Here is an 11,974-nt window from a genome sequence, read left to right on the forward strand (position 1 = left end):
TTTATTTAATTAATTATATATTTGTTTTTTGAAGTTGGTTTTTAATAAAGAAGTTAAGAATTTTGTTTATTTAAAAAAGAATGTATAAATATTGTTGTGATTTATTTTTTTTAAAAAATATAAGTAATTTAATTATATTTGGTATTTTAAAAAAATTATAAATTTTGTTAAATATCATCAATTCCAAATTTTTATTAGTATAGATTTCACATTTTAGTTTAACAAGAAAATCTAAATTTTGTAAATTATCATTTTTTATTGATATAGTTGTATATATATTATTACAGTCATAGTCATAGTATTCAATATTTATATAAATAGTGATTGGAAGTACAAAATTAAAAAAATTTCATTTGTTTAAATTAATTTAAAGTTATTGTCATAGTAACTTGTTAAAAAATGAAATAATCATTTGTTAGAAATAAAAATCAAAATTGTAGATACATTTTGGTCATTAATTTAAGTTTTCTAGAATGATTAATGTCAACCCTATAAATTTGAAGAAAAAAATTTATATTCAATTATGAATATGTTTAACATGTGTCAGATTCCAGTTGGCCAATGAACTGACTTATGTGCACCGTCATGAGAAATCTAGTTTGGATATATCCTAACCTATCTTGAGACCAAAGTATAACAAATTTAATTTTTACCAGCACAAAAAAAACAAACACAAAATTTTACATTATAGATTCCGAACATTTCAATATATATAGGAACGAAAAAATATTTTAGCCTTAAAAATATTATATACAACTTTTAAAAAAATATACAATAAGTGTTTCAAATAATATACAATTTATTTATTCATTAAAATTTAATTTAATTTAATTCTATTATATTATTGTTCAATATTTTAAAATAATGACAAAATTAAGTTTCACCTTACGTACAATAGTTATATATGTTGCATTGAGATCATATGTGAAGAAAACTTATCTTTTATCATTGGTAACAAATATATAATTAACTTGATTGCTAAAAAAAATAGAAATACAAATTAATCAATAAGCCAATTTTGCACATTTATACACACGTGTGTATATATATATATATATATATAAAATTCCAATAAGATAACTTTGTTTTGAATGTAATCTAACAATATTTCTCATCTTAGAATTAAAAAATAAAATAAAAAACGTAATTGAAACTAATAACCGGATTCACATAACTTAGAAAAACAAAATAGAAAAAAATCTATCTTTTCAGTATGCCTTTATGAAAGTCTTGGGGGATTACATAGGTATCAATGGCTTTGTACACAATTCCACATGTGTCTTCACCTTAAGGACTTCATGCTAGATATTTATAGACAATGGAAATTAAAGGAACCTGCAAATGATATCGCTAGTGGAATGGAGTGTGAGAGGAAAAAGAAAGTCTTGCTAATGTAGAATTTGAAAGAGTGAGAGGAAACTGAAAAGAAAATAAAAGTGAATGTAAATAGCAATTCCATCATAAAATGAATTTAAAATTTAAATGTGTGAAATTACTGTAAGAAACGAAGGACAACAAATGTGTACACAAAATCACCTCCCAGATCAAGTGAAAAACTATATTGTTACTCAAGGAAATGGTATTAAAATAGTGTGTACAACAAAAACAATTACCTCCACATACTTCCTTTATATAATGGTATAGATAATAACATAATTAATTTTTTTTAAATGTTACATTAAATAACTTAAATATATAATGTAAAATTATTGAACAATTTTGCACAATTATATATATATATATATATATATATATATATATATATATATATATATATATAATCTCAATAAGATAGCTTTGTTTTCATTGTAGAACATGAACCCATTAACAATATTCCCCATTTTAGAATTAAGAAATAAAATAAAAAATCTAAAAAATTTTAAAATAATATTAATAAAAAAAATACACAATATACACTGCTTGACTTAAATGTACATGATTGTGGTTTTAATAACAAATCATGTTAATTTAAAGATGTTGATTTATGATGAAAAAAAATCAAGTGCTAAAAATATTATATATAACTTTTAAAAAACAAAAATACAAATAAGTGTTTCAAACAATATAAAATTTATTTATTTTTTAAAATTTAATTATATTTATCATATTATTGTGTTATATTTTAGAAATAAAGACAAAAAAATAAGCTTCACCTTATGGACACTAGTTATATACATTGCATCAAGATCATAAGTGGAGAAAATGTCAATGAAAATCATTAGCAAAATATTAGTTATTAATTAGCACAAATAGAAAAATATTTGTTATTATTGATACAAATTTGTTGGTCATTCAAAACAATATAACTTACATGATTATACACCTCTAAGTCATCCTAGTTGTAGGATAACATATATTGCAAATTGACAATTTAATGCGTAGATGTAGAAATCAAATTGTATGAACACTATTTAATGCAAAATTCTCCACAATAGAACATATAGTTTTTGCTACATCCATCATGGGAATCATATTGTTGCGTCGTGCTAATATTTTCTACATCCATCATGGGGATCATATGACCTTGCGCCATCAGTGGAAACACTTGCGCCATCAGTGGAAACACGACAAGGTGGACAGGTGAAGCTTGGTAAACCATTGTTAATTCCTATGGTATGGTGCAATGAAGTTCACTTCGTCACTCTTTTTCTTGTGTGTTTGTAAGTAGGGAGGTCTTAGATTTCATAGCTCATCACAAAAATTAATTTTGGTCTTTTTATATTTAAATATTTAAAAATATAAATATATATTAAACGAATAACATAATTTTAATAAATTTCAAAATAATATATAATAATTTTTTATTCAATTTATTCTTATATTATTATTTATCATTGAATTTACTCCTAAAACAATTACACAATGTAAATATCTATACATAAAATAGATATGACAATGAGATAAGTTGGTGATAAATTTGATTCTCGTTGTCCTCATTCTTGCAACAAAATAGGATATGTTCACATTTCAAAATATAGATTTATATTTTTAAATCGAACTACATTCCAATGGAGTTTAACAAATTTGGATAAAATTGTGAAGAACTCATCACATTCTTTATGACTCAATTTTTTATATAATTATAATTTAATCTAATTATGTATTTTGTCTCTTAAAAAAAATTTCCACATCAACAAAATATCATTTCATATAAATATTTTATATATTCTTCTTTATTTTTTAATGGATATTTTTATTCTTTATTAATATACAAATATTTAATTTTTTCCATTTATAATTTGAGTTTTTGTTCATTTCTTATTTTGCTAAAAAGAAATATTTTAAATCTATTTTCATCCATCAATTACATATTAATATGTCAATGTAAACTAAAAATTCATTCAATGTGAACTTATGAAGGTAATACATAAAAAAGACCAACAATCAATATAATAATACTATTTAGTCACATGTCATATCTTAATTTAAACAAAATGAGACATAAAATAACAATAATTTTAATTTAGTTATAAATATAACCTAAAAATATAAAAAAATTATTACATGACTAAACAAATTAAAAAAAAAAATGGGCTCCTTTTAGCCGTGTGTTATGTGTCATAACCGCTTTTCATCAACATTTTACTATTCAAAATTCTTTTTTATTGTTTGAAGTGTTACTTAAAATATTTTAAGGATGAAAAACAAAATACACATTTTGCAAGGACAAAAAATGTATCTAATAATAACAGTGTTATCAAATGGCGGCCATGGCGGAAAAGCATGATGGAATTTTGAAAAAATGTCACCGAATAGCGATGGCGTTGCGGGTTGTGTATGGCGACGTCATGTCGAGTCATGGCGAAAAAGGCAAAATAGCGATCTTTTTTGTTTTTTTTCGCGATAGGTGTTGGGCTCACATGACTCAACCTTACCTGATAATATATTGCAAAAGCGCAGCAGCCACGAACGCAGAAACAGAACAGCAGCACAACCCCGCCCCCGCACCCAACGGCCACCAGCAGCGACGACCGGCAGCAGTACAACCCCGCGAAGCAACAACCAGCACCCGCACAACCCCACGAAGCAGCGACCAACACCAGCACCCAGCAGCACCACGAATGGCGGTGACGAATGGCAGCGCGAACGACAGCACAACAGTGAAGACGAACTTTAACGTGGAGGACGGATAGTGGTGCATTTTTATTTTTTTTTGCTGTTTGACATCCGTTTATGATGATTGCAGCTTGTTTTTCATTTTTCCATTTGACACCCTTTTTTATTTTTGACACCCATGAAACTTTTTTAACTTTTTTAGTTTATTTGTATGCAATCCATTGTTTTTTTCAATTTCAATGAGTTTATTTGGTGTTGGTACTTGGTTATTTATAATTATATATATGTATATTTTTTTTTGTTCGTCATGACATCCACCATTTTTCACTACGCCATCCGTCATATTTTTATGACGAATTTTTTGTTTTTCACCATGAACCGCCATCCGCCATTAACAACATTAAATAATAATAATAACTTACTAATGGAGTTCCTCTTCATCCTCATAATTAGTTTTCATAAAACCTAATAATTTTTAATCATTAGATCTCAAGAAAATAAATGACAAGGATGGGCAAAGTTACTTTGTAGAGTAAGTGAATTTCTCCTCTTGAGTTATAGAGTTGACCAATGTAATTTTACAAAACTAGCCTTAATATTAATATTACATTCAAAAACTAGCATGACATTTATTAGTGGTATTAATGGGAAAAAACAATTAGTATTACATTGAAAAATCAAATGTGACATGTTTTGGAAGATTTTTTTTTCTTTTAAATGTGACACTTATTTTGGAACAGAGCGAGTAATTGGTATGGAAACAAACAAGACTTACCAAGTAACAACAGCTAAGACTGAAAGATTAGTGCAATAATTCATAACAGCACCCACAGCAAAAAATAAGGCAAATGAGACATCAAGATTGACTATGCTGAGATCTGAGCATGCCTAAACATGGAATAACAGTCAAAACATTAGTACTTAAAACATTGTATTTCATTGTTTTAACAAGCTTACCTTACTAAGTATGCATCCCAACAGAGTGGAGTCATAAAATGACGAGTTCGCAATAAAAATAAAAGGTTCAGTGGCTGTAGAGATAAGGAATTGACAATTGAACAAATACATGGTTCATATTTATTCAGCAATTGAATAGTATACTATATAATGTAGTGAATCAATTGATTATGTTAGTATGCAAGTTACGAGAACACTGGGAAAGGAAATTTACCGAAAATCAGGTCATTTACATTCCATCATTTGTGGTCAAATACTGAAGCACCTATAGAGTCATTCTGCTCTGCAAGTTTTCATATGCAATTTCTCTATGGGACTCAGTCACGGTTTACTCACATCAAAGATCATCCATGAACAATGCCTTAGAAACTGAGCCATATGATTGACTCCTATCAGCCAGGCCATTGTCATCATCTGAACTCCTTGCCCTTGGGCTTGAACGCTTATTTCCTGTCATTGGAGTCTCACATACAGTTCCATAGCTTGCCCTTTCTCGCTCCTTCCTTTTCTGCACCCTTTGAAGCAGATCTGTCTTCGGTTTCATACCCTTCTGCTTTGTTGCCCTAACTCTTCGCAAAACAGGCATTGAACTTGTAAAAGATGAAAATCTTTGTGCCCTCTCTCTCTTCTCCTTAGCTTCAATTAGTTTTTTATGGTCACCATCTTCAATCCTTTGGAATCTTCCACTTCCATCCTTCTGCAACTGAAAGGGCTCATTTTCTGCTGAAATAGGTTGGCTACTGAAATCATTTTCACCTACCTCATCTCTGTATGTTTTTTTCTTCAAAGGTTTGTAGCTGTCCTCACTGTTAAGTAAACTATTTGGGGCTTCATCCTCATCGGCAAACAGCAGCAGGTCCATTTTGTTGTAGATTCTCTGAACCACATCTTCAAGAGCGAGAGAATACCTGAATTTTAGGGATTTCACTATCATAAGTCAACAAGCTTTCTCTATTTCACACAATGCAAATTTAATTCCATTGTTTCCCCAAAAAGATAAAAAAGAAACTCAACCATTTTCTTATTTCTGGTTTGGAGTCTGGACAAACAAAAGTGGGGATAAGATGAAAGGTATTTTGCAATAACTCAAAAAGATAAAAGTAAAGTTTTAGAGAATCATTTTTCAACACCATCTCTTGTACATAGCAAACTGGTAAGCAAGCAAAAAACACTATATATTAGCACAATTGCAGCAAATGAAAATAAATTGAGTTATTGTTCACACTCTAAGTAGAAGCTACTAATTCCACAAAACTCCATAATTTGTGCTAAAGCACGTTATTTTCTGAAGAAACATCAATCAAGATCTAGTCTAAAATATCTTCGTGATAGTGCATAAACTTGTACCTGTTTTTGATTATCTTTGTCACATAATTTTCAAGAGTCCAATCACCAAAGAATCCTGTTTCCATGTGACACATAATGTTCTCTAAAAGCAGGCATATTTGTTTTACAAACTTCTGTTTGCAGGAATCTTCAACTTCACTTCCAACCTCTGATTGTAAAATCTCCATTCGAAATAAAATCTGCAGTTCATATCTAATGCTTACTAAGGAAAAACCAAAAATATGGAACATAAGTTCCTATAATTATAGCTGAATAGAACAATAAAACAATAGCATGCAAAAATTTAAGGGAAACTTTATAAAAGGATACTCTCTAACTACATGATCTGCAATAGGTCCTGAATGAAATCCAATCATGCTTAGATGCAATTTACTTGGATTTTGGCTTTTATGCTTTGCAACTATCTCCTTGGGCTCCCTTAATAGAAGTTTCATCAGCTCAGATGCAATCATGCTACCACAAGCGTTATGATCTTTCAAAGGAGACTGACTCTGAGAAATAGTTTCCCTATCAACCTTCTGACATAGCCAGTATATAGATGAATTTACAAGTCGCTCTGCCAACGCCCCTGTGTCTACGACTTCAGATTCAATTCCCCGATTGATCCTGTCGGCAAGATTACTGAAAAATGATTCAGATGTTTCTGACCTAAAGTCCAGCACAGCATCCTCCTGTATTCTCAAAGCTTCTGGCTCAGGGTTAATTTCAGCTGAGGCAAATGAGAAGATTGGCTGTTCAGCATTTTGAGTTAAGTCATTCAATTTACTGCTAGCCTCTTCAGCAACTATCGGATTTGGCTTGGGTTTTTCTAACAAAGCTAGACTCGAACAGCCAGATTTCTTCATCTGTTTGATCCAGCATTTCAAAAATCTCAACTTTTTAGACTTGTTACCTTCCATGGTATAATAAACCTCAAGCAAATTTGTCTCAAATTGATCATACACCAACTTACAGAACAAGTTCCACGTGAGGTCTCGAACTGTATTCAAATCCACCATTTTTTTCCTTTGATGACCCTCAACCACCGCAGTACTTTTCTTACCTTGAGAATCCAACAAATCCTCTTTCTTGTTAAATTTGCCATCAGATCCGCAAATCTCATTGTCCACCATCCTGACATATTGTCCCACATTTTCTTCACCAAAACTACAAGCCCCGTGTGGATCGCCTAACACAGACAAGAGAGCAGCAAACACTGTAAAAGGTCTAAGAATAGCGATACACGAACCACCTTTACCATTGGTAACAGACACCAATGCCCAACAACCCTCCCTATAAAGAAAACTCAACAAAATTTCCCAAACTGGCACCTGTTTTCGCCGCCACTCACAACCAAACTCGCCTGCAACAAGCTCAAGAACCCTATCCGCAAAAAAACCATCCAAACCCCCCTTCACTTTCTTCTTCAATCCCCGGAAATCCTCACGCACTAGAACTGAATCAGACAACCACTCCTCTATCCCAACAAACGCATCACACCTCTGCACAATCTTAACCTCCAATTTGACACCTCCGTCCAAACACAGCTTCCAAAACCTCTCCTTTCTTCCGCATCCTCCACCCTGCAAATTCAAATCTCCACTCCCTCCCAAGACCTTCACATCAACAAACTCGAGATCACAATCACTGTACTCAATGGGAATCCCCTTCACATCCAACATCCGAAGACTCAACTGCGCACCAACATTATTAGCATCCCTAGAAGAAAAACAAACAGAATCCCACAAAACCCCAATTTTGGGATAAACCAAGCCAAACGGAACAAGAGCCGAACCAAGTAGAATCGAATCCAAAGAGCAAAACCCCCAACCGAGCCTCCCAAGCCCAGTCTCGAGCAAACAACAAGCTTCTCTAGCCTCATCAGTCTCAATTCTCCCAATCTCGCTACCAATACTAATCCAACAACAATGAATTCCCTTGGAGGCAAAGGCCCGACTTACATTGGAGAAAACCAAAGAGAGCCTCCCGCAGAAAGAGGCGGAGTGTGCAACAAGACCGGCGTCGGAATCAAGGAACGAGGCAAGGGAGGTGAGGGACGTGAAAGAGGGGGAGAAGAGGAGTACTAAATTGGGTGGAATGGCGTGGTGGGGAGTGTGGTCGTTGTCGTCCGGGTGTTCCCAGGAGTGGTCATGGAGGAGTTGGGAGAGGGATTCGGCGAGGTGGGAGGCGTTCGGGGTGGAAAAGGAGTGGAAGGAGGAGGAGAGGAGGGATGAGAGGGTGTGGGAGAGGTGTGCGAGGGTGGAGGAAGGGGTGTCGAAGGAGAGGCTAGGGTTGGGGAGGAAGGGTTGGAGCTTAGAGAAGGAGAGGAGAGGGGAGAGGGAGGAGAAGAAGAACTTGAAGGAGAAGAGGGAGGAAGAAAGCGGAGGGAAGGAAATTAGGGTTTCGAAGAACGAAACGAGGCGTTTGGTGTAGTCGTGGAGATGGTGATGGTGAAGTGAGGTTAGGTCGATGAGAAGGACGATGCGGCGGGTGTGGGAGTATTGTGTCAATAGATCTGAATCTGATGCCATTGTTGTGTGGGTAAATGAGATCACAGTGAGTGAGTGAGGGAAGAGGAAAGAAAACAAAGGTGTCAAAAAGAAAAGAAAGACGTTTGGCGGGAATTTGAAGAGGAAAATATTGTTCCCTCCTCAATAACCAAGTGCTAAACTTTCAGCTTAATAACAATAAAATAAATGGGAACAATATTTCAATCAAAGCCACAGCCAAAATGTTTCAGCCATCAAAATTATTGAAAGAACAGTTAAACATAATTAAGTAATTACCACATGAAGCTCAAAATTTCCCAAAATGTTTCAGCGATCAAAATTATTGAAAGAACAGTTAAACATAATTCAACAATCTTAAAATATTAAAAATACCAAAGTCTTATAATAAAGTTCAACGCTCCTAAAAAAAAAAAAAATAATAAAGTTCAACCGTAGCCATACTTCAACAACATTAAAGTTTTAAAATAGCAAAGTTTCCAACCATATAATTGAAATTGAAATCACCAAACGCCTATAGCATTCGATTCACTATTCACCAGGAGAGACTGGAGAATGAGACACACTGTCTGAAAGATTTTTTCCGTAGTGCGTACATCTTCCCATGTATAGCATGCACTCGAGTGTTAACAAGGAACAAAATGACAAGTAAAATATAAAAGAAAGAGAACCAGAGTGAATAGAATAACGATAATTGATACATTAATTAAAATGATGATAATAATAATAAAATATGTGAATCCTGTAATTATTTGTAATGTTAAAAAAAATAGCTTTCACTTTTAATATAATTGATTTGCCTATCATGTGTCATCTTCATGTATTTTATTAGAATATTTTTCATGAAAGAATTCATTTTAGGTACTTGTACCATTTTTTTATAGGTCTTATATTATATAAGATGAAATAATTTTTGTCATTTTTTATTTTAGTGATGTAATTTAATTTGAGTTCTTAAATTTTACTTGACAGAAAAATATTTTTATTAGAAAGGAGGAATTCTTGATAATTCTTTTCCTAAAATCTAATCTAATAATGATAGATCTTATCAAAAAATACTTTTAACTACTACCATATTTAGATAATGTATCACAATTGAAGCGATTAATAAATTGCAGTTTTAGAGATTTTCTTTTAAATTTTCTTAATTTTAGGAGATTAAGATGACAGTGTCCACCAAATATCTGATTTTTCCTAAAATTTATCTTTCCTATCCTTTTCCCTTTTATTAAATAGAATGAATTTCCATATTTTTCTCACTTATTATTATATCATATAATCGAAGAGAAACAATTGAATTTTCCATTTACTCTTTTTTCTCTAGTCATTCTTTTCTCATTTAAGTACAGCATGTGAACCTAAACGTCTCTTTCACTGTCTTTTTATTTTTTTTTAAATATTTTAACTGAAATTCAAAATACCTAAAGTCAAAATCTAATATTGAGTATATAAAGAAAAGTACTTATTATCTGTTTTAGTTAGTGATAAATTCGGGTTTTTTATTTTTTAAAAATATTTTAACTGAAATTCAAAATCTAATATTGGGTATATAAAGAAAAGTACTCATTATCTGTTGTAGTTAGCGATAAATTCGGGTCTTTTTATTTTTAAAAAATATTTTAACAAAAATTCAAAATCTAATATTGGGTATATAAAGAAAAGTACTCATTATCTGTTGTAGTTAGTGATAAATTGGGGTCGACAGAAGAAGCACAAGAAATAATTTGAAAAGAAAAAAAATGATAGATGTAATAAATACTATCTATTAGGAAAAAAAATAGAAATAGAAAGAAAATAAAATAATATACCCTTATAATAACCCATACATAAAAACAAAGGGAAAACAAATCGATGTATCTAAAACTAAACTATGATCAATCCAAAGGACATATCTAATGTCAAAACAAGCATATAGCTATTGCTGCTCAAGCTACCTGTACTAGGTTGTTCTAAAAGCAATTTTTTTTTCTTTGCTTAATCATTGTCCTGTGGAGTTAAGGGGAATAGCTGCCCTTGTTTGAAAATATTCATTCTCAGCTTCAGCCATACGCTCTTGGAACATTGTCCATTCTTTGTTACACCTCTCTCTCTCACCTGATGCAAAAGCAAAGTCTCAAATTAATATGTTTTCGTAATACATATAGATGTATTAAAAGCTTCTATTTACATGCATAAAAGGTGAATTAGTATAAAAAATATATAAGCACATTAAACCATAATTGTGGTCGGAAGAGTACCCCTTCCCACGGTGCCCTTCCCCTCTCTGCTTGCCCCTGTTGAGAGGACACCAGTTAATCCAGGTAAAAGACAAAATATTGAGTGTTCCATCAGCATTTATTCAATAAAAACTTGTTGCATTGTATGAGGGATTATGTCAAACTGAAACTGAAACTCATTTAAATAAGTTAAAAGTGGCTTATAAAATGGTACACAGTTAGGATTTGACTCCCTGACTAAAGAACAATACACTTTAGAGAATAGAATACAATAACAAGCATTACTTGAAAAATTAATTATTGAAGTTGTAACTAAATTTATAGATTTTTTTATTAATAATTATGAATTTACTTTATTATCCAACCAGCGATTGCACAGGCCACGTTGGTTTTTATCCATGTTTTAAAAAAAATTGTAAATATACTAATAAAATTATATATATTAAATTCATTAATGTAATACATACTTATTAGTTTGATATATACCAATCTTCAACCCTAATTTAAAATTTAGCCACAATTTTAAGTTTTTTTCCTCTTCAAGAATGTTTTTATGAAAAAAAATTATATATATTCTATAATCATTATATTATAATTGTAATTGTTTAATTATGTCATTAAATTTTCTTTCATGAAGTATTTAAATTATTATTTTCTATTTAAAAATTTATAATAATTGAAATATAAAGCATTTTTTAACACAAACATGTGGATCAACCGACTTGGATAAAAATGACAATAAATTGGTATGTCCTAGAGCAAGTATGAGCAATAACCTCCTATAATATTTAGTATTTATATAATGCTCTAAAAAAAGTATAACAATTTGTTTTATACATAGTTGAGTAATTGTCAACTGTTAACAATTGTCACACAACTGTACGACAATTGTTAAACTAAAATTAGTCAACT

The 11,974-nt window shown here is 31.3% G+C and overlaps 1 protein-coding gene across 2 annotated transcripts; it reads right to left on the reverse strand.

Moving 5' to 3' along the window:
• Positions 1-5,110: 5,110 nt before the first annotated feature.
• LOC114389138 lies at positions 5,111-9,002 on the reverse strand. 2 transcript variants are annotated; one of them, XM_028349746.1, is made up of 4 exons: positions 6,670-9,002; positions 6,361-6,552; positions 5,774-5,921; positions 5,111-5,710 (listed from the first exon to the last, which is right to left on the reverse strand). In XM_028349746.1, the coding sequence occupies exons 1-4, from the start codon at positions 8,868-8,870 to the stop codon at positions 5,351-5,353; spliced, it is 2,901 nt and encodes a 966-aa protein (XP_028205547.1). In that variant the 5' UTR covers positions 8,871-9,002; the 3' UTR covers positions 5,111-5,350. The 2 variants fall into 2 exon arrangements, with proteins under 2 accessions (XP_028205547.1, XP_028205546.1); XM_028349745.1 differs by having other exon boundaries at positions 5,111-5,921.
• Between the last annotated feature and the right edge of the window lie 2,972 nt (positions 9,003-11,974).

Source organism: Glycine soja, chromosome 16, assembly GCF_004193775.1.
Source record: "Glycine soja cultivar W05 chromosome 16, ASM419377v2, whole genome shotgun sequence".
Lineage (NCBI taxonomy): Eukaryota > Viridiplantae > Streptophyta > Magnoliopsida > Fabales > Fabaceae > Glycine > Glycine soja.

Excerpts from the sequence above, each read along its gene's own strand:
- LOC114389138 (XM_028349745.1), bottom strand. The coding sequence starts at position 8,870 with ATGGCATCAGATTCAGATCTATTGACACAATACTCCCACACCCGCCGC. Across the intron at positions 6,553-6,669 it reads GCAGATCATGTAGTTAGAGA|ATATGAACTGCAGATTTTAT; the intron begins GTATCCTTTTAT and ends AGTAAGCATTAG. Across the intron at positions 5,922-6,360 it reads ACAAAGATAATCAAAAACAG|GTATTCTCTCGCTCTTGAAG; the intron begins GTACAAGTTTAT and ends CCTAAAATTCAG.